Source organism: Perognathus longimembris, chromosome 11 (genome assembly GCF_023159225.1).
Source record: "Perognathus longimembris pacificus isolate PPM17 chromosome 11, ASM2315922v1, whole genome shotgun sequence".
In the NCBI taxonomy this organism is placed as follows: domain Eukaryota; kingdom Metazoa; phylum Chordata; class Mammalia; order Rodentia; family Heteromyidae; genus Perognathus; species Perognathus longimembris.
In genome coordinates, this window is record NC_063171.1 from 41,580,743 (window position 1) to 41,601,948 (window position 21,206).

At 49.4% G+C, this 21,206-nt stretch overlaps 3 protein-coding genes across 5 annotated transcripts; 2 read left to right on the forward strand and 1 right to left on the reverse strand.

The window, feature by feature from the left end:
* Positions 1 to 35: 35 nt before the first annotated feature.
* S100a13 (S100 calcium binding protein A13) lies at positions 36 to 15,166 on the forward strand. Of its 3 annotated transcripts, none has more exons than XM_048356470.1 (3): positions 36 to 153; positions 7,501 to 7,693; positions 14,935 to 15,166. In XM_048356470.1, the coding sequence occupies exons 1-3, from the start codon at positions 131 to 133 to the stop codon at positions 15,076 to 15,078; spliced, it is 360 nt and encodes a 119-aa protein (XP_048212427.1). In that variant the 5' UTR covers positions 36 to 130; the 3' UTR covers positions 15,079 to 15,166. The 3 variants fall into 3 exon arrangements, with proteins under 3 accessions (XP_048212427.1, XP_048212428.1, XP_048212429.1); XM_048356471.1 differs by lacking the exon at positions 36 to 153 and adding an exon at positions 6,379 to 6,534 and having other exon boundaries at positions 14,935 to 15,164; XM_048356472.1 differs by lacking the exon at positions 36 to 153 and adding an exon at positions 6,596 to 7,228.
* On the reverse strand, positions 1,671 to 5,718 carry S100a1 (S100 calcium binding protein A1). The gene is made up of 3 exons (XM_048356473.1): positions 5,550 to 5,718; positions 3,172 to 3,325; positions 1,671 to 2,008 (listed from the first exon to the last, which is right to left on the reverse strand). Exons 2-3 carry the CDS (start codon positions 3,310 to 3,312, stop codon positions 1,865 to 1,867), a joined length of 285 nt encoding a protein of 94 aa, XP_048212430.1. The 5' UTR covers positions 3,313 to 3,325; positions 5,550 to 5,718; the 3' UTR covers positions 1,671 to 1,864.
* Positions 15,167 to 18,455: 3,289 nt separating the features above from the next.
* On the forward strand, positions 18,456 to 20,587 carry S100a14 (S100 calcium binding protein A14). The gene is made up of 4 exons (XM_048357094.1): positions 18,456 to 18,533; positions 18,866 to 18,970; positions 19,431 to 19,577; positions 19,788 to 20,587. The coding sequence occupies exons 2-4, from the start codon at positions 18,941 to 18,943 to the stop codon at positions 19,923 to 19,925; spliced, it is 315 nt and encodes a 104-aa protein (XP_048213051.1). The 5' UTR covers positions 18,456 to 18,533; positions 18,866 to 18,940; the 3' UTR covers positions 19,926 to 20,587.
* The last annotated feature ends 619 nt before the right edge of the window (positions 20,588 to 21,206 follow it).

Genomic DNA, 21,206 nt, shown 5'->3' on the forward strand with positions numbered 1-21,206 from the left:
AGTAGACTTCGAGGTTCGTTCGTTGTGGACTGGATCCCTAGACGCCTGATTCGCCCGCTCGCCCGGCCTGCCCTTTCCTGACTTCGCCTGCCGCCACCGCCGCCAACTCCTGCACGGTATCCAAAACAAAATGGCCGCCACGCCCAGTGCGAGGTGGGACCGGCTAAAATGGCGTCGACGCCCTTACGTCAGGCGTCGGGCGGGTGCGCGCGCAAGTAGGGGCGGTTCGGATGCGTGCTACGCCTGCGCAGAAATAGGAGGCGGAACTTTCCGAGTGGCGCTCGGCGCCGCCCTGGGGGGCGCGTGGGCAGTGTCTTGTCTTTAACTTTCCGGCCAGGTTGCGCTGCCTTTATTTAGCATGTAGGGGTTCCGGGGTATCTGTATTGCAGAAAGCAGCTTCCGTTCAGAATGAAAGCAGTGTTCATATTCCCTCCTTCCCCTGCCCCCCGAGCTCAAAAAAAGAAAAAGTGCCGGATTTGCCTAGGTCTCTTTCTGATTCCCGGGCTTGGGTGATTTCTTCTGGCTTTGTCATCTCCGTTTGACCTGTTGTTAGGTGTGAGTGGCATAAATGCCCCGACCAAGACCCGGGAGACGAGTTTGGGTGCACACCTCTAGCAGATTCTTCACCAGCCACCTCTGCCATCCTTACATTCCTCTTAATTTCGCAGGTGCCCCACCTTGACTTGGTACACTTTAATACTTTAGGGAGAAACTTCGCGTCTTCCCCTGGTCCCTCTTCCATATATTCCCTCCTCGCCTACCATTCATGTGGGTTTTGATGCATATCTAAAAAGAGATTTTTTTTTCTCTCCTCCAACTCCTTTTCATTTTTAGATAGGTTCTCACATGCAGTCCAGGCTGGCCTCAAACTTGTGATTTTCCTGCCTCAGTCTCCAGAGTACTAGAATTACAGGGGGGACTCACCATGCCTGGCTACCAAGGTATTTTTCTTATGCAGGGTGTACAATAAAGTACTCAAGGCCAGGTGCTAGTGGCTCATGTTTGCAATCCTAGCTATTCAGGAAGCTATGATCTGAGGATTATGGTTTGAAGACACCACAGCTGGGGGCAGGAAAATCCTTGAGACTCATCTTCAATTAGTCAGCAAAAAGCTGGAAGAGGAGTTGCAGCTCAACTGTGAAGAGTGCCAGCCTTGAGCAAAAAAAAAAAAAAAAAAAAAGCTAAGGGACATAAATATTAAAAAAGTGCCCAGATGTTTGCTGGATGAATACATCTTCAACCTTTCTTCTGCCCAGTAGGCACTTCAGCATTTTGCATTTTTCTTCTGGAATTTATGAATATGTGGCCCGCGGGTGGAGTGGGGGTGGGTGGGATATTTTTAGTGATCCTGCATCGTTGCTAGACTTTACTCAGGTAAGAGTAAGGATCATGTTTATTTGTTCACTACCATATCTCCAGTTCCTGTATAATATATAGCACATGGTAGGGCCTTAGTAATGACTAAAAGTGGAAAGGAAATTCTTCTGGTTTTATAGTTGAAGTTGACACCTCTTACACTTCCAGATGGAACCTTGGACCCCACATTTCTAGGCAGTTGGCATTCCTCAAATAGGAGATACACATGGACTTGCTTCAGAACAAGGGGAGCTAGAAGTGAGCAACCCCCATTTGTCTACCCACCTCCAGACCTCAGAGGAGACAGACATGAATGGCTGGTGAGAGAGAAGCCTTTAATGGAATGAGTTGCAGGCCTCGACTGCTACTCTTGCGCCCTTATGTGTGGTGAGCAGGAAGGGCAAGGATAGGAATGTGAGGAGACATAGGTGGAGTAAGGGGAAAGCTGGGTAATAGGCAGAGCTGCCCAGGATGGTGGGGTAGGACGCTGCCCACTGGGGCTGTGAGCTCAGCTGTTCTCCCAGAAGAAGTTGTTACAAGCCACGGTGAGGGCAGCCACCAGCACCACATACTCCTGGAAATCCACCTCCCCATCTCCATTCTCGTCTAGTTCCTTCATCACTTTGTCCACAGCATCAGCATCCTTCTGCACCTGGGGAGGGAGGGGAGGGAGAAGGAGGTGAGTGAGGAAAGTTGTAGTGGAGAGGAGCAGGAAAGAGGACAGAATCTAACTATGGGAGTTTTCTGCATCCCTCCTCAAAACTGGTGGGCTCCTGTTGTCTACAGAATCAACTCCTACACCTGGCCTGAGTTAATGCTAACAGTTATCCTAATGTTTGTCTACCATGTGATACCCACTGGGAGCCTTGGAGACATTGTTTAGTTAAATTTGTGTGTGTGCATGCGCACCTGCGCTAATTCTAGAGCTTGAACTCTAGGTCTGTGTGCTAGCCCTGAGATTTTTGCTCAAAGCTAGCATTCTACCACTTGAGCCACAGCTCAAGCCACAGCTTTTGGTGGTTAATTGGAGATAAGAGTCTCACATACTTTCTTGCCCAGGCTGGCTTTGAACCTTGGACCTCAGATCTCAGGTTCCTGAGTAGCTAGGATTACAGATGTAAAGCTACAGGCTCCAGGGTTTGTTTAGTTTAATTTGAATGCAAATAATATGGTTCCTTGATTTTCATTTCAGAGACGAAACAAAGTGATAGTTGGTCGTTAAATAAATGTGCCCCCATATCACACAGCCTGAAAATAGCTAGACTAGAATTTAAATGAAGTCTAATAAAATCTCAAAGTTGACCTTTCTACTGTCTACCCAAGCTTCTTCACTGTGTTTTCTTGCTAGCATTTGCAGTCGATTTTTCTGCATTCTCAAAATGACAGTGTGGGGGGCAGCTCTACCTTATTTTCCCCATGCTTTTGTACAAGTTGTTACCTCCTAAAATGTCTTAATTTATTCCACAGTCCTCTGGTGGAAACCCATGGATCAACTAGGTTTTCTTCAGAAAAGCCATCAGGCTACTGATATGCCATGTCCTTTTCTGGCACCTCTGTTAAAACTCTGTGTATTTCCTGGAGTTTATGTTTTACTTCCAAAGACTCAGACTTTTCTCTTCCAGATTAAGTCCTCTTACTGACAAATCTGCACAGGGCCTAGCATTTAACAGGTAATCAATAGAAGAAGGTATTTAGACTTGGTCTGGGAGGAGTAGGGGAACCTAGAAGAATCCAAGTGAGAAGTTTGGAAAGGAGGGTAATGACAGGGCTCAACCCCCCCCCCCACCCTGAGGGCCCCCCCCATTCTGTGCTCACATCCAGGAAGCCAGAGAGCTCGGTTTGCAGCAATTCCTTTAGCTCCTTCTTGCTCAGCTTGTACTTGTCCCCTTCCTTGCCTGAGTGGGCGTGGAACACGTTGATGAGGGTCTCCATTGCAGTCTCCAGCTCAGAGCCCATGGTGGCAGCGTACCTACCCACACCCCACCATTAGAAATGAGCTGGGAACCAGGCCCCGGGATCTAAGGTGTGGATGAGGGACACCACTCAGGCCTGGCCCTAGTGTCACAGCTCACATAGAGGCTTGAACTCTGGGTCTGGGTGCTGTCCCTGAGCTCTTCAGCTCAAGGCTAGCACTTTACCACTTGAGCAACAGCACCACTTCCGGTCTTCTGGTGGTTAATTGGAGATAAGAGTCTCAAGGTCTTTCCTGCCCAGGCTGGCTTTGAACTTCAATCCTCGGATCTCAGCCTCCTGAGTAGCTAGGATTACAGTCATGAGCTGCTGATGTCTGCCACTCTTTCACTTTTACTTACAATGGGGTGGGGTAGGGGAGACCCCACCGTGTGTAAACCCAGTCTCAGTGCTGTTTGCTCCTCTGTCCTTAATCCTAGCCAGGAAGAGCCAGGGCTGGGTCTGGAGAGTGAGCAGCCGAAGCTGGGCTGCCTCCAGAGGCCACAATGGAGTTCTGCAGTGGCTTCTGGCATCCTGGGAGAGACTGGGGAGGGTGGGGCAGGCAAGGATGGTCACAGGACCAGGGCCTGCTTCTTCTGACTCTATTTTTACCCTGGGTGTGGCAAGGGTTAGCACAGCTAAGCTCTGCTGTTGGGGGTGGTGGGTCAGGGTCTCTACTGCCTTGACTCTGCCCACTCCAGCAAGGAGTTCTGGTACCCTTGGAGCACCTAATGGAGGAGGTGGCAGGCTCCAGGCTTCTAAGGGAGTGGAATCTCTCTCTCCCTCCCTCTCTCTCTCTCTCTCCCTCTCTCTCTCTCTCTCTCTCCCTCTCTCTCTCTCTCTCTTTGTCTCTCTGAGTTTCCCCTCAGTAGCCCAGGGGCCTCTTGATCCTTCAGATCCCTTCTCTTTTCTACATGTCATTTGGCTTCTCTGAAATAGGTCTCCAGTCAGTGTCCTCCTCTTTGCAAAATTATTCCTTCCAGCAGGTGGGTGGTAGGAACAGAGACAGGAATGTCTGCATTTTTTCTTAGAAACAAAGTTCCCAGGAAAGGGGAGGGGAGAGAAAATCTGCAAGTCTTGTCCCCAGGGCTGCCTACTCCCATGGCCAGGCTGCCTGGTCAATATGGGGACCACGGGAACTACAGGAACAGTGTGAGCAGGAAGACAAGGCTGGCATGTGGGAGATAGAAAGTGATGAAAGCATGAGGTCCTTTGAGTTCAAGGGGCTGGGAGAAAGCAGATGAATGGAGGAGTCTGTTGAGAAGATACAGCCAAGCCAGGGGGCCTCTGTCCTTTGGCCCTGGGACAGTTAGGCCCTCCCTAGTCCCAGGGAGCAGCTCAGATGTCCCAGCTCAGATGTCCCTATCCTTCCCCATGTTTGGGGGGCTGGACAATGGGTCCCGATCAGATGACATCCCAGCTTTTCAATGGAGCCCTTGTGAGAGTCACCTGAACTCCGGACATGAGAAGCGGTTGTCACAGAGACACAGGGGAGATGGAACCCAAGCTGGGCTGATGGAAGGGATAAGGGGGTGGGTGAGGGAGGGATGTTGGTGGCTCAGTTACCAACCCCATCCAGGAGGGGCATCTGGAGGTTGTCCAGAGCCCTCCAGCAGCCTAGGATTTTATGTGGGGGGCAGTTCTGGGAGGATCTGGGGCAGTAGGAAAACAAAGAGGAAAGAATTAGGGGAGAGGAGTGGAAGTCTGAGCTGAGAGAGAAGAGGCAGGGTTGCAAGGGGGCACAGTGCCCTAGGCCCCCTCTTTTTGATATCATATTGCCCATGTGCTGCCACCCCTAGACTTCCCTGGGACATGGGTCTTGGCAAGGCTGGGTGGAGATGACAGAGACTGAGGCTGGGGGGTGGGGGGAGGACGACAGAACAGCTGTTCTACTCTTATTCTTACCCCATGGGGCAGTGTCCCTTCCCTAACTCCTGGGAGACTGGGGATGGGGGGGGGGGGGAACACTCTCTGTGTGCGACCGCCCAGTGGCCTGGGAGCCAGGTGGCAGGTTCATTTACTAGGCTTCCAGTTCTCTCTCTGACCTTCACTTGCCTCTCCTCACCACTATCCCAACCCTGGCCTCCCCCAGATCCTAAACTATTCCTTCCCCAACTCACTCCTGCCAGACCCTCAGAGCCATGCAAGGCCATCATCCCCAGGCTCTTGAGGGCCCCTGGAAATCCCCTGTCCCTCAAGCTGACCAGGACAGGGATCCAGCCCAGGTGGGCCAGGATACTCACCGTAGGCCTGGGCCTGAGGTGGAAGCAGCTTCTAGATAGACAGGCAGGCAGGCAGGGTGCAACTGTGGCTCCTGGAAGTATGTGGAGAGACCTGTCTTTAGCAGTCCTTCCCCCTTGCTGCCCCCCTCTTCCCGGCTCCACCCCTTCACAGACAGACACTGGGTGGTGGGGCAAGGGGCCAGGAGAGGACACAGGCGCCCTCTGTCTCCTGGGCTGGAACAGGCTGCCCTGTGTCACTTCCCTGGCCTTGGTTGCCGCCCCCTCCTGCTGGGCACCAGTGGCAGAGGAAGGTGGTGGTGAAAAGAGAGGTTCTGGGAGGGACACAGAGGTGCCCTGAAGCAGGCTGTGCGTACTGGACATGGGAGCCCCATCTCAGGCAGTCTTGGCCTGGGGCTTCTCCTTCTGAGTGATTCAGTCTTAGGAGTCTCCCTGAGGGGTGCCTGTCTGAGAACGCAGGAGGAATTTCAATCTAGGGGTCCTTCTATAGGATATGAACCTGGATTCCTCTCTGTTGGTGGGGCCTCAGCATGGGGTCCTCAGAGGGTCTTGGTTTGTGAGGCTTCTTTACAGTTTCTCTATGCGGTTTCCCAATAAGACTGCTCCTGAGTTCCCTCAGATGTTTTATTTTTTTCAATCAATAGTCCCCGCAACCCCCCCCCCCATTGTAGTTACCCTCTAATTGTTATCGATTAGCTGTGGGGGTGTGGAGGGCAGTAGACTCCACTACTAGGGGCCACAATTCCTATGGAACAGAGTCTGTCCAGGGAGCCTCTCTGCCCTCGTGGTGGCGCTGAGGGCTTGGCTGGACAGCTGGCTCCAGACCCTGCAATCAGTGCCCAGAGGCGGGATTGGGCGGCTCCAGTCTTCAGAATCAACGGGTGTAAATTGACACCTCTGCCTGGGAGTGGCTCTTCCTCTCTCCAGCTCTTATAAACTTCAGCCCTCAGGCTCCGGCTCGCAGGCAGCACCCCATCTTCTTCCCCTGGTGAGTTTTGCATCCTATGCCCACCCCCCACCCCCAGGGCTGTGAGTGCCAGACATCCTGGGGATCCTTTTTCCACTCTCAGTCCCTAAGTCCCTCCCCACAGGGCCCGTTCTGAATCGAATCAGGAAGTGGCTTTGGGAGAGAAAGTGATTGTCTCTGTAAGGTTGTGTTGGGGCGTGTGTGTGTGTGTGTGTGTGTGTGTGTGTGTGTGTGTGTGTGTGTGTTGGGGAAAAAGAGAGGTATGAGTGTGTATGTCTCCTTCCTCCAGCCCCTTCAGGGGCGGTGAGTGCAAAACCAAGCCTTTTGTGGGCTTAGGGAGTCACAGGAGCCCTGTCCCAGTCCCAGGACCATGTCACCGAGAGACAGGAGTGGGGAGGAACTGCTGGATCCTGGGCTCAGCTGCCCAAGGGGAGAGTATGGTGAGGAAACAGAGAAGACATATCAGTCCAGATTGATCCAGCCTTGACCACTGGGCCTTTGCCAATCCTGGGCTGGTCCACTGGGAACACTGGCCAGCATGTGGGCGGGCCGTCTGCCGGGGTGGAGACCCAGGTCTCAACATAAACAAGTTTTGGAGACAAACAACCTCCTGACCCTTTGAGGCTGGCAAAGACCACAAGAAAATGTCCACTGTGACAAAAACTTGGACTGTCAGCATCAGAAGATAACCCCCAGACTGAAAACCTCCTCCCAGGTACAGGGGTCTCCACAGAGGCATCCCTAAGGCAGATACTTATAAAGGACCCTCAGACTGTAGGACCCAAGAGATAAAGGGATTTCAGGAACGGAATTGAAATACTATATTGCCTGGCCCTCCCAGCTCAAGACAACAAGAGTCCCCTTCCTCTTCTTCACAGTGCCCCCTTCAGGCAGAGGCCTGACATTACAGCACCAAACCCAGAGCTCTGGGCCATCCTGCATCCCCGGAATACTTAATGTTCCCTCTGCTTCTTCCCTATCCTGTAGGACAGCTCCTGAGGACATTGACTTCCACCTCAGGGTGCTAATGGCGGCCGAGCCATTGACTGAGCTGGAGACAGCCATTGAGACAGTGGTCACCACTTTCTTCACCTTTGCAGGGCGTGAAGGCCGGAAGGGCAGCCTCAGCATCAATGAGTTTAAGGACTTGGCCACCCAACAACTACCTCACCTGCTTAAGGTTGATGAAATCACTGGGGCTGAGATTTTGTGAGATGACAGAGGTTATGGGGTTCTGTATGAGTGGTGAGATTTCTGAGTCAAGATGGGATACTAAGGAAGGACATGGACATGAGGGCCAGCCACCCATGGTTCACACCTATACTCATGCCTGTAATTATAGCTACTGAGGAGGCTGAGATCTGAGGATCATGTTTTCAAGTCAGCTGTGACACTCTTATCTCCAGTTATCCTGCAAAAAGCCAGAACTGGGATGTGGTTCAAGTGGTAGAGCAAAATGTCAAGAGACAGTGAAAGGCTCTTGAGTTCAAGCCCCAGTACTTACACATAGACACACAGACAAACACACAGATGCACCACACGGATTTGAGGATATGTTTTGTGTTTTCCTGCTTGGAGTGTGTGTGTGTGTGTGTGTGCATGCACATGTGTGTCAGAGAGAGAGAGAGGGAAATTACACCAGGTAAGCAAAGGTGCTGTGTTTGTGCAAGTAGGAGTATGTTACTGAGTTCTGTGTTATCACATTATCTTGTTTGCTGCTGCTGCTGCTGCTGCTTTTCCTCCTTCTCTTCCCCCTCCTCCTCCTTTTAAATTCCCAGTGATGGGGCCCGGGTATTGTCCCTGAGCTCTTTTCTCAAGGCTAGTGCTCTACCAGTTTGAGCTACAGTAGTTAATTGGAGATAAGAGTCTCATGGACTTTCCTGTCCAGGCTGGCTATGAACCACAATCCTCAAATCTTAGCCTCCTGAGGAGCTAGGATTACAGGAATGAGCCACCAGCACCTGGCTCCTGTTAGCTTCTTATATCTGTTTATGCTTCTCTACTCTCATTTCTTCAACACAAGATTGGACCCAGAGCTGGATACCAGGAGATTTACAGACTATAAGAGGCTGGCTGGGCTGGGGATATGGCCTAGTGGCAAGAGTGCATGAGGCCCTGGGTTCAATTCCCCAGCACCACATATACAGAAAACGGCCAGAAGTGGCGCTGTGGCTCAAGTGGCAGAGTGCTAGCCTTGAGCAAAAAGAAGCCAGGGACAGTGCTCAGGCCCTGAGTTCAAGCCCAGGACTGGCAAAAAAAAAAAAAAAAAGAGACTGGCAATGTGGCTTAGTGGTAGAACGTTTGCCTAGCATGCATAAAGCCTGGGGTTCAATTCCTCAGTACCACAGAAACAGAAAAAAGCCAGAAGTAGCACTGTGGCTCAAGTGGTAGAATGCTAACTTTATGCAAAAACAAAGAAGCTCAGGGACAGTGTCCACGCTGGATTCAGTCCCTAGGATTGGCACGTGCACGCGCGCGCGCGCGCACACACACACACACACACACACACACACACACACAGAGTGTAAGAGCTAGAAAAAAGCCAAGATAAAACAAGTCCTGATTCTTCATTTTGCATATATAGAAACTAAGGCCCATCAGTGGGAAGGGATTGTCAGAAATAAAAACATATGCCAGATGTCTGTAACTCCCAGGTACCGGGGTAGCTGAGATAGGAGGATCACGGTTTGAAGCTAGCCCAGGATAGTGAGACTTCATTTCAGCAACAAAGCTGGATGGCTCATGCCTATAATCCTAGCTATGTTGGAGGTGTAGGTAGGTAAGAGGATTTCAACCCAAGCCTGGCCTGGGTAAAATCATGGGACCCTAACTTGAAAAATAAACTAAAGCAACAGGGCTGGGGGCATGGATCATGTGGTAGAATGCTTGCCTAGCAAACATAAGGGGTTTTGAGTTAAAACCCCAGTGCTACAAAACAAACACTAAAAAAACAAAACAAAACAAAACACAAAAACTCTTCCACAGGTCAGGCATGGTAGTACATAGCTGTAACACCAGCATTTGGGAAGCAGAGGCAGGAAGATCATGAATTCAAAGCCAACCTGGACTACCTGGACTACCTATCTAACCAGCAGCAAAGCCAGATTCATGGAGTGCTTGGCTGTCAGCGTAGGAGGGCCTCTAAGGAACATCAGTGACTATCTCCTGTCCTCTGTGGAAATCCCCTCAGTAGGTCACAAGACAGCAATTATACCTTTGCATCTGTTCTCAAGAGTCAGCTGGGATTTAATTTTCATGGTCTCTAGTTTTATTTGGCATTACTGGTCACTAACAGTTTCTTTTACATTTTTCCTGAATTTATATGCACATAGCAGTGTGTGAATGTGAGCTTCCTTCCATCCTTTTTTGGTAGTACTAAGGTTTGAACTCATGCTTGCTCTGCAGGTGTTCTACTATTGGAGTCATACTCCAAGCCCTTTTAGCGTCAATCATTTTTTTCAGACAGTCTTGTCTTTTTGTCCAGGGTGGACTTGAACTGAGATCTTCCTATTAATGTCTTCTGCAGAACTGGGATGATGTGTGCTTATTGATTGAGATGGGGGAGGGTTTCTCTAACTTTTTGCCTCAGCTGTTCTGCAAGTATGATCATTGATCTCCTCCTAAGGAGGTAGAATTACAGACATAAGCCCCTATGGATGCCTAGTGTAAATATGGAATTTTGAAAAACAATATGAGTCTCTGAAACCTAGAATCCTCATTGTAAAATTCCCTAACTTCTCAGGCTTTGCCTTTCACCTTGTCAGAGGAATTTCAGGTTCTACTCTGAAATTACAGCATCCCCTTATAGCATAGTTGAACAATGACTGAAGTTTTTGTTTTGTTTTCCTCTAAATTCAACTCCTTTGGGGTTGGACATTCAGGAAGGGAGGACTTCGCTTTTCTTTTTCTTTTTCCCGATCTTCCGTTCTTCCCACCCCCACCCAGGAACCCCTAACCTCTTGGAAGCTCATCTACTTGTCTCCTTTCCCCCTTCCTGAAATGCCTTTAGTTCTTCAGCTCCTAGGGTATTGTTTTGTTTCTCATCACTGTGTTTGCCATTATTTTCAGTGGCCACAGTATACAATCTGTGTCTACCACCTGGCCTTTCAATTCTTACACTACATACAACTAAAGACTTGTCCTCCCTCTGTTAATGCCTTATTACCAAAACACTTTGGAAATCTCAATGTCAGATTTCTCTTTCATGATTTCCTCTGCCATTCCAATTCTATCCCTCAAATTGGTGCCACTACTCTGGCATCTTCCTTGACTTTGCTGAGACCTTAAAAAAAACATCTCTCTCGGGCTGGGGATATGGCCTAGTGGCAAGAGTGCTTGCCTTGTATACATGAAGCCCTGAGTTTGATTCCCCAGCACCACATATATTGAAAATGGCCAGAAGTGGTGCTATGGCTCAAGTGGCAGAGTGTTAGCCTTGAGCAAAAAAGGAAGCCAGGGACAGTGCTCAGGCCCTGAGTCCAAGGCCCAGGACTGGCCAAAAACAAAACAAAACAAAAAAGCACAAAAACCTCTCTCAGCTGGACTCAGGAGGCTAAGATTGGGAGGATTGAGATTCAAGGCCAGAGAGGCAGAAAAGTCCATGAGACTCAATCTTCAAATGTCTAGTGCTATTGGCTCATGCCTGTAATCCTACTCAGAGCTAGTGTAAGGAAAGAAAAAGAGCAGAAAGGTGAACCTCAACAGTCCAACAGGTTTTATTCAGGAAGAAAACAAAAAACCCAGGAAGGTTAGCCAAGTCTTCTGGAGCCTGGCTAATGGGTAAATGGTGCACCCCCTTACAACTAGGGTCCCTGAAAACATTAGAAAAAGTGAAGTCAGGTGGGGCAGATGGAAGCAGGGCAAGATGGAGGTGGGGTGGAAGAGCAATTTTTTTTTTTTGGCCAGTCCTGGGGCTTGGACTCAGAGCCTGAGCACTGTCCCTGGCTTCTTTTTTTTGCTCAAGGCTAGTACTCTGTCGCTTGAGCCATAGCGCCACTTCTGGCCATTTTCTGTATATGTGGTGCTGGGGAATTGAACCCAGGGCCTCATGTACACAAGGCAAGCACTCTTGCCACTAGGCCATATTCCTAGCCCGCAATGTTATTTTTGACTGAGGCATTTCAACGTTTCAACAGTGCCTGTGTCTACCAGGGGCTTTAAGTCAGATGTGGCCTTGGTTTCAATCTCTCCTCCAAGACTGCCAGTTCATTTGTTCAGGGGCAAAGGGGAGGGGATGATTCAGTGGAATTGGCAGCAAGGTATTGCCATCAGGAAGAAGGTAAGTGCTTTCAGTTTAAATTATTTTCTATCAGCTGAGAATCACAGTTTGAAGCCAGCCTGGGCAGGAAAGTTTGTGAGACTTTTGTCTCAAATTAACCACCAAAAAGTGGGAAGTGGAGATTTGACTCAAGTGGTAGAGCACCAGCCTTGGGCCAAAAGCTATGTGACAGCCCCCAGACCCTGAGTTCACACACACACACACACACACACACACACACACACACACACACACACACACAACCAAGCACCAGAAAGCAGGATTGGAGACATGGCTCAAGGGGCAGAGCACCAGGCTAGCAAGCAAGCCCTAGAGCAGTCTGTCTTTCAACTGGAGATCTGTTTATCTAGCTTCCTGTGTGCTGGAGATTACAGATATGCACTGCCATGCCTGGCCTTCAATCTCTTGATTTGTAATTTTTTATTTTCCATCCTCATCCTTCATCTTTTCATTTCTCTTCTTCTTTAGCTTTTTCTAAGACTCTTCATTAGAATTAGTCCCTAACCCCCTTGATTTTGTTCCTATGTCCTGATTATCTGGCAGAATCCCAGTCCTCCTGCCGGTTAGATTTATCATCTGTGCCTGGCACTTGGATGGCTGAATCTGGAGAAAGATTTGCAGTCATGTTGACTTTCTCACTTTTAAATCTATAGCCACAAACTCCAAGGGGACCCTTGACAATACCAGGCAATTCTGCTGTATTTCCCTGTTGACTCATTTACCAGCTCTTTTCAGTGATCAGTTCACAACTTCTCTCTTTCTTTCACATCCTCCCTGTCACTGAGAATTAAATACTGAGCAAATAAGGGCAACCAGGAAACATCTGAGTGCTTCTACCACCCCCAAATCTACTATCTGACTAGGACATTCTCCTCCTTCCTTCCTGTTTCCATGAATGATCTAGCTCTGCTTCTGAGACTTGCTCCTCCATTGCTGCCTGGATAGACTTTAGTCCCTCCCACCTACTTAAAGAACTTTCCTCCTACAATCATTCTTTCTCTTTCTTTTTTTGCTTGTTTTTTTTTTTTTTTGCCAGTCCTGGGGCTTGAACTCAGGGCCTAGCACTGTCCCTGGCCTCTTTTTGCTCAAGGCTAGCACTCTGCTACTTGAGCCACAAGTGCCACTTCTGGCTGTTTTCTATATATGTGGTGTTGGGGAATCAAACCCAGGGCTTCATGTATACAAGGCAAGCACTCTTGCCGCTAGGCCATATTCTCAGCCCTGGCCATTTTTTTTCTATGTATGTGGTGCTGGGGAATCGAACCCAGGGCTTCATGTATACGAGGCAAGCACTCTTGCCACTAGGCCATATTCCCAGCCCCCATTGGATTGTTCTCACAGTCTTTTTTTTTTTTTTTTTTGCCAGTCCTAGGGTTTGTATTCAGGGCCTGAGCACTGTCTCTGGCTTCTTTTTGCTCAAGGCTAGCACTCTACCACTTGAGCCATTTCTGGCTTTTTCTATATATGTGGTGCTGAGGAATTGAACCCAGAGCTTCATGTATACAAGGCAAGCACTCTACCACTAGGTCATATTCTCAGCCTCCTTTATAGTCACTTCTATCAGTTTACAAATATACTGTAAAACCTCCTGTAATTTTTTTTTGTGCCAGTACTGGGACTTGGATTTAGGGCCTAGGCAATCTCAGCTGCTAGCACTCTACCACTTTAGTCACAGCTCTACCTCTGGCTTTTTGGTGGTTAACTGGAAATAAGAACCTCTCTTATCTGTGAGACTGGGATTATAACTGTGTACCACCATGCCCAGTAAGTGAAGACCTCTCATAGGCATTATATGTGTTTACCCTTGGGTAGAGAACTGTTTCCCTCCCCACCCTTTTAAAAAATTAGATAGAGTCTAACTATGGTAGCTCAGGCTGGGGTTGAACTTGAGATCCTTTTGCCTAAGCCTGTAGAATGCTAGGATTACAGACATAGACTACCATGCTAGACTGGGTCTACCTGGGACTCTTCTTTTTTCTTTTTTTAAATAAGGGTACATTTAATCCTGGAGGCTAGGTGATGTGGTACATACCTGTAATCTTTGCGATTTAGGCAACTTGCAAACCGTTGCTGGGCCTCCTTGGAATTGGTTTTGGGGTACCAGGGGACCTGCTGCCTCTTGCCAGCAACAGAGGCCTGTGGTCCCATGGACAGGGCTTTTATTTATTATCAAACAAGAGTACATGCAGGAATGTCACTACATCAAAGAGACTACCTCAAAGAGATAAGGGTGTCAGTTGGGGGGGAATAATTCTGGGATTGGCGATTTCCCATAAATAAGAAAACAACCAATTTGCATAGGCCACCTGCCAGCTCCAGGGTGGAAACTGTGGACATTGTAATGCTAAGCACAGTAGGTCTTGACAGCCCCCCCACCTCCCCCAGTAAATTCTGAGGAACAGAAAATGGCATTCTAATTCTCTAAGGCCGACCTTTTGGCTTTACATTTACTGTTGGATGCCAAGGGCTCACACCTGTAATCCTAGCTACTCAGGAAGCTGAGATTTGATGGTCAAGGTTCAAAGCCAGCCGGGGCAGGAAAGTCTGTGAGACTCTTATCTCCAATTAACCACCAAAAGGCCAGAAATAGAGCTGTGGCTCAAGTGGTAGAGCTCCAGCCTGAGTGAAAAGCTAAGGGACAGCGTCCAGGCCCTGAGTTCAAGCACCAGTACTGCCACCAAAAGAAAAATGGTGCATAAATTAATGTAGCCAGTTTTCTTTTTCTTTTCGTGTGTGTGTGTGTGTGTGTGTGTGTGTGTGTGTGTGTCTATGTGTATGTGCTAGTTCTTCTGGGGCTTGAACTCAAAGCCTTGAGTTTTCAGTTGACTTTTCCACTCAAGGCTGATGCTCTACCACTTGAGCCTCCACTTCTGGCTTTTTATTTTTTCTCCTGGTTAATTGTTGATAAGAGTCTCTTAGATTTGTCTGTCTGGGGCTGGCTTCAACCCTGGATCTTGCTATCTCAACATCTTGAGTAACTAGGATTATAGGTGTGAGCCACCAGCACCCAGCTACATCCTCAACTTTAGGTCAGGGGCAGGGGCTGGTATCCTCTGAGGGAAGGAGCAGCTAATCCTTTCTCCCTGTCTTAAGAGCAAAAGTGTCAGTTTGTAACGCTGCCCTTCCCTTTTGTGTTTCTGTAGGATGTGGATTCCCTAGATGAGAAGATGAAGAGCTTGGATGTGAATCAAGACTCGGAGCTCAAGTTCAATGAGTATTGGAGATTGATTGGGGAGCTGGCCAAGGAAATCCGGAAGGAGAAGGCCTTGGAGATGCGGAAGAAGTAAAGCTTGCTGGCTTGGATGGGGGTGGGTAGGGCAGGGCTAAGTAGGGCCAGTCAGCACCCTGTCCCTGCAAATAAAATGTTCTCCTTGAAACACAAATGTTTCTTATTCACATCTCACTTGATTTCTTCTCTTGAGATCAGAGGTTTCTGCCCTGACCTGAGTATGAGTTGGAAAAGTACCAGCTCCTTGAAGAATGTTATTTATCTTCAGATATTCTGTGGCATCCAATACAGGTCTTTTTTGCTTTTCTTCTTTGTGCTGGGGATCTAACCTATGGACTTAGGATTAGGTCTTGTATTAAGTAGATGCTCAGTGCATAAATGGTTGAGTAAAAGTCAGAGGGAGCAGGTGAGGTGTCTCCTAGCCCACCAGTTGGCTGTGGAGGCTCAGCTGCAAGGTTCTGGCTCTGTTTCCTCCACTTTTCCTGGAGTTTGTCCTCTAGATGTAATGCACACAAGGCAAGGGAGGGCTCACCATATGTTGGGCACATGGCCAGACATTTTACCTGCATTATCCTTGTAAATTCTCACTGCCCTTTAAAGCCCATAGTATTCTAAAATCCTGTATTAAGGCTGAAGAAACAGCTGGGTGCTGGTGGCTCACACCTGTAATCCTAGCTACTCAGGAGGCTGAGATCTAAGGATTGTGGTTCAGAGACAGCCAGGGCAGAAAAGTCCCCATGAAACTCTTATCTCCAATTATGAAGAAACAGTAGTAGTGGAACCACATATGGTGACCCAGGCCTATAATTCTATCACTTGGGAGGCTGAAAGTGGAAGGATTGGGGTTTGAATCCAACCTGGGCAGAAAGGTTCCTGAGACTCTTAACGGTATCTGGGTGCAGTGGTTCACACCTGGGAGGTTGAGATGGAGAAGACAGGGATGGGCTAGCCCAGGAAGAAAAGCCCATCACACTGTGTCCACAGAAGGAAAGCTTGGCCCAGTGGCATGTGTCTGTCATCCCAGTGACAAAAGGAAGTGTAAAAAGTAAGTGGAGGGTCTGGGGATATGGCCTAGTGGTGAGAGAGCTAGCCTCGTATACATGAGGCCCTGGGTCCGATTCCCCAGTACCACATATACAGAAAATGGCCAGAAGTGGCACTGTGACTCAAGTGGCAGAGTGCTAGCCTTGAGCAAAAAGGAAGCCAGGGACAGTGCTCAGGCCCTGAGTTCAAGGCCAAGGACTGACAAAAAAAAAAAAAAAAGTAAGTGGATCAGAGCTCAGGCATGCACCAGGCTGGGAAGCAAGACCCCATCCTCAAACATCACCAGATGAAAACTGAGGGCTGGCTAGCAAGTTCAAGGATGGCTCAAGCATGCTCAAATTCTAATTCCAGCACTGTAAAAGAGAGAAAAGGAAAGAGAGAAAGAAAGCAAGAAAAGGAGTAGCTGGAACTGGCATGAAATTCTACAGCGTCTAATACAGGAGTCTTTTGCAGGTGGGTGGGTTCATGGGAGCTCTCCTCCTCCTCTCTCTCCTCTCTTCCATAGCACTAGTGAAGCAGAAGGGACTGGGGATGATGGGTTAAGGGAGTGGGGTAGGTGCTGTTGTAGTGGCACTTGGGGCCTGGCTGCTCTCTCCCTGTTCTTCCTGGCCTGAGGACCATGTGGTTTGCAAAATCCACCACCAGAGAGAGCAGGGGTGGGGCAGTGATTCAGGGCTACCTTTCTTTGACTGTCAATGCGGTACCTACAGGTGCCCACGTGGGCATCTGTAGAAGTCCAGGGAGTCAGACTGAGACAAACTTCCCATCATACACCACAGAAGGGTCCCTAGCCATCCAGACAGAGATCTCAGAAGAGACATTGACAGAGACATTCCAGCAGGGCTCCTACACTGGGGATGTCTTTATAATGACAGGGACCCCCAGGCTGAGACTCCTTAGAGGGTCATTGTGTTCTCACAGAAGCCCTGAGATGAAAAGACCCTTAGAAGGGTCTCTTCAGAGCCCTTCAGAGGAACTGTCTCCATGCGACCCTCATGGAAGGGCCACAGACTGAGACCAAAAGTACAAGAGAGCTCTAACAGGTGATATGGGTGGGGCATGGAGATGTGTGCTCTGATCTCAGGATTTAGGAAAGGGGCCAGGAATTTTGCCTCTGGTTTCTGACCCATGTTGACCCCACTGTCCTTCCTTCTACCCCCTCCCCCATGACTGTGAGTTGGAAGCTTCTGAGCTTGGACCATTTGGGTACAGCAGGCTTTCTGGGATGACATCCTGGGGGCTGGGTTGAAGGGCGGGTGCTGAGGTGTAGTTGCTGGGCCTGGGAAGACTTGGGATTCTGAGGGAGGAGGGGGAGAAGGTTGTAGTCTAACCAGTTTGGAGATGTGGTTAGCTGCCAAGTAACTCATCTGGGCCTTGTACATGAGTATTCTAGACTGCTGTGAGGAACTCTTAGGAAGTCAGCTCAGTGCTCCCTCTACCAGGCCCTTCTCTGGACCTTCCTCTTGACCTCAGCCATCTGAACTTGGAGAGGTTGGGCTTTATGTCTGGGTAGGCTTGAATGTCACTCTCAGAATTGGCCCTGGCTCAGGAGGCTAAGATCTGAGGCTCCTAGTTCAAAACTAGCCTATGACAGTCATCTCCAATTAACCACCAGAAAACCAGAGGTGGAGTTGTGGCTCAAAGTGGTAGAGCATTAGATTTGAGTGAAAAAGCTCAGGGACAACATCCAAGCCCTGAGTTCAAGAGCCCGACAATATATATATATTAATTTAATGGAATCTGCTTTTTCCCAAGGGAGTAGAAAAATTGATATTACTGGTAGGGGAAAGAGTAGAGGTAGGAGGGGGGAAATGGTGGAAAGGTGATGATCAAGATGCACTGCACAGATAAATGGACATGTTAAATTGTAACCCCCTTGTACAATCATTTGAAAATAACATTAAAAATTAAAAAAAAATTAGCCCTGGTTGGAAAGAAAGAGACAGACAAGCAGGCAGGTAGACCGACAGACATTGAGACATTGAGCTTACAGAGAGGCCCCCGTGGACTTTTTCTAAGTCCCTTATTCCCTTTTGTCCCACAAACCTTTCTTTGATCAGCCCCTGTCTCTCTTTTCTCTTGACTAATGTAGACCCCCTCTGCTTCCCTGCCTCACAATTTTCCTGAGCTCTTTCAGCTCCCAGGTGAGACCCTTCATGTTTTCCCTTTACTCCATGTTCCTCCCCTTCTCTCCCAGTGACTGTTCATGTTGATCTATGGCCAGGGGTATCCCAGCTCCAGGGGCCCTCATGACTCCCTCCTCCTGGCAGGGGTGGGAACAGACTGGATTTCGGGCCAGTGGAGGGTGGGGCCCACATAGCTGGCTCACATCCCAGCCCTGGCTGCTGTAACAGGAGGGCTGGCCAAGGGACGAGGCCCAGCCCCCTCCCTCCCCTCCCTTCCCCCAGGTATAATAGCTGAGCTCAGGTGAGCTAGTTCCTCCTGTCCAGTCTCAGCGGCTGCCAACAGGTAAGGAAACCCAGGGCTTTTCATCTGGATGGGTTGCGTCTGTCCGGGGAGCACCTTGTGTCTATTTTTCTCCAAATTTTCCAAGGGAGGGCTGACTATCTCTATCCTGGAGTTTGGTATGTGTGTTTGGGGCAGAAGTGGGTGGCTGGAGGAGGTGGGAAGAATGAATTGAGGTGAGGCCTAAAAGATTGCCTCTAGATGGGTTGCCTCTAGATGCCTCTAGGGTCTATGGGGAGGAACTAGACTTGTGTATAGTTGACTCCAACTCATGGGATAAAGAATATCTTGAGTGGAGCCACAGAGGTCATACTTCAGGTCTTTTCCTCTTCTAGGCAGATCATGAGCCATCAGCTTCCTTGGGGCAGGCTGTAAGACAACACAACTCTCACCAAAGGACCAAGTGCACCATGGGACAGTGTCGGTCAGCCAACGCTGAGGTGGGCCTACTCACCTGCTTGATGTGTTCCTACATTCCCTTCTTTCTCCCCAAGTGTCTGTGTTTTCCACTGACTTGTGCTGCTTACCCTGATCTTGCTCTGCACCCAGACCTGGCCAGGGAGAACTGAATCTTTCCCTGCTCACCACACATAGAGTGAAGCAGATGGAGTCCTCCTGGGAAGAGGATATCTGGGCACATGCTAGAACCTGTCCTGCTGGGGTTGGAGCTGTTGAGGAGGGAAAGCTTGCCCAACCTATGGCTCAGGGCAGAAGCAGTTGTGGCCTAGAGGCTGTGGTGGGGGTGAGGGCAAGGGCTGGATTCTGGGCTCTAGAGTGGGCAGAGGCCTGTGTCCCTTCCCAGTTGTCTTTTGCCCAGTTGGCTGTGCTCAAGTTCCTGGGGGAAGCAGGTGTGGCAGGAGTAGGAACTTCTCTGATGTGGCTCATTTTTCCTCCCCTCAGGATGCCCAGGAATTCAGTGATGTGGAGAGGGCCATTGAGACCCTCATCAAGAATTTCCACCAGTATTCCGCAGAAGGTGGAAAGGAGATGCTCACTCCCTCTGAGCTACAGGACCTGGTCACCCAGCAGCTGCCCCACCTCATGCCGGTACTGGGGGGTGGGGTGGATCCCACCCAATCTTGGCCCCTAACTTCCCAAGCAACTGTTCCAAGACCCCACCCCTACAGTGGCACTAGCAACCCCCCAGCCCTTCCCTCTTGCCGTTGCCAGGGCCCCCCTGTCTGCCTCCAGCCAGGGTGAGGTGGGAAGGTCTGAAGGTATTAACTTGCTAAGCTGTGGTATCTTCCCTTTCCACAGAGCAATTGTGGGCTGGAAGAGAAGATTGCCAACCTGAGCAACTGTAATGACTCTAAACTGGAGTTTGGGAGCTTCTGGGAGCTGATTGGAGAAGCAGCCAAGAGTGTGAAGATGGAGAACCCAGTCCCAGGAAGTTGACATCCTCCTGGAGTTAGGGGTGGGGTGGGGGGGGGGAGAAGTTGGGGGAAAAGGGAACCTTAGAGACCATGGACCTGGAAATAAAATTTCTATCCACTATCACTACACTATTCCCCAGCTGGCACCTCTCCTCATCTCTGCAAAGTCCAAGGTCATAACAGCCTTCCCCAGGAGCTCTGTGCACTCCATTGAGGTGCTCTATCATGCTTTATGGAGCTCATGGCTCCAGGAGTCTGCATCCCGGGGAACCCTAAGGGACAGGTTGGGACTGGGAAGCACATGGAGGGATGAGGATGGTATAAGGGCCCAGTGGTTTGGTAGTAGGGGCATGGTGAGAAGAGCTGAGTTATGGGAAATGATTTGAAGAAAGGGGCTGGGAATGTGGCTAGATATTTGGTACTATAAAGGGTCTCTGAGACCCTTCCCTTCCTAATCGTTTCTCCAACCACCACTGTAGCTGTCTATCCCATACTATTCCTTCTTACTCCCAATTCGGTCTTATCCTCCTCATAGTGCTCCTGAACAAGGGCAGGGGAAGAAGGAGAGCAGGGTTAGGGAAGAGGCTGAGAAGGGTGTGATTCTGGGAGTAAGAGAACCCAGCTGGGTGCTTGGGCATTTGCAGGATGATGGTTGTTTTGTATCATTTGATTAATAAAAAAAAATGGAAAAAGGAAAAGATGTTGTCTTGAGTGGACACCCCCTCCCCATCCTCAGGACCCCTGGGTGAGGGTTTCTTGGGGTTAAATGGAAAAGCCACTGGTGAAGTGGAACATTTAGGGCTGGGGTGGTTGGCAGGGACTGAGTGCTCACTTTCCCCATGGACTTGAGTTAAGGATGAGACGGTACTGGACCTGAAAGGCAGGAGTCCAGGTCTGTTCTCAGGAACAGGGCTCTTCCTTGCCAATTGGATGTCAGACAGGTATACATATTTGGGGGTAAAGGACCCAAACCCACATGTTTTCAGACCCAACTGACTAATGGCAAGGAAAATGGGGGCTGAGAAACAGGCTAACTGGCTTGGGATTGAATCCCAGCTCTGCCACTTACTTTGAAGTTTGGAGCATGCTCTTAGAATATCTTTCCTGATCTATAAAATGTGACTCATCACAGGGGTGTTGGGAGGATGATGGGGCCAATCACACAGTGAGTTCTTATCTGACAACCTGATACATCATGAGTGAATAAATGGAAGTCACCGGTGGAAGAGGGTGACAGGATCCTCTGTGGTTCTAATGTGACCCCATTAAAGAGAGGTCAAGGTGGCCAGCTGTCTTAGGCACC

Excerpts from the sequence above, each read along its gene's own strand:
- S100a13 (XM_048356470.1), top strand. The coding sequence starts at position 131 with ATGGCCGCCACGCCCAGTGCGAG. Across the intron at positions 154-7,500 it reads GCCGCCACGCCCAGTGCGAG|GACAGCTCCTGAGGACATTG; the intron begins GTGGGACCGGCT and ends CCTATCCTGTAG. Across the intron at positions 7,694-14,934 it reads AACTACCTCACCTGCTTAAG|GATGTGGATTCCCTAGATGA; the intron begins GTTGATGAAATC and ends GTGTTTCTGTAG.
- S100a1 (XM_048356473.1), bottom strand. The coding sequence starts at position 3,312 with ATGGGCTCTGAGCTGGAGACTGCAATGGAGACCCTCATCAACGTGTTC. Across the intron at positions 2,009-3,171 it reads AGCTCTCTGGCTTCCTGGAT|GTGCAGAAGGATGCTGATGC; the intron begins GTGAGCACAGAA and ends CTCCCTCCCCAG.
- S100a14 (XM_048357094.1), top strand. The coding sequence starts at position 18,941 with ATGGGACAGTGTCGGTCAGCCAACGCTGAG. Across the intron at positions 18,971-19,430 it reads GTCGGTCAGCCAACGCTGAG|GATGCCCAGGAATTCAGTGA; the intron begins GTGGGCCTACTC and ends TCCTCCCCTCAG. Across the intron at positions 19,578-19,787 it reads AGCTGCCCCACCTCATGCCG|AGCAATTGTGGGCTGGAAGA; the intron begins GTACTGGGGGGT and ends CCCTTTCCACAG.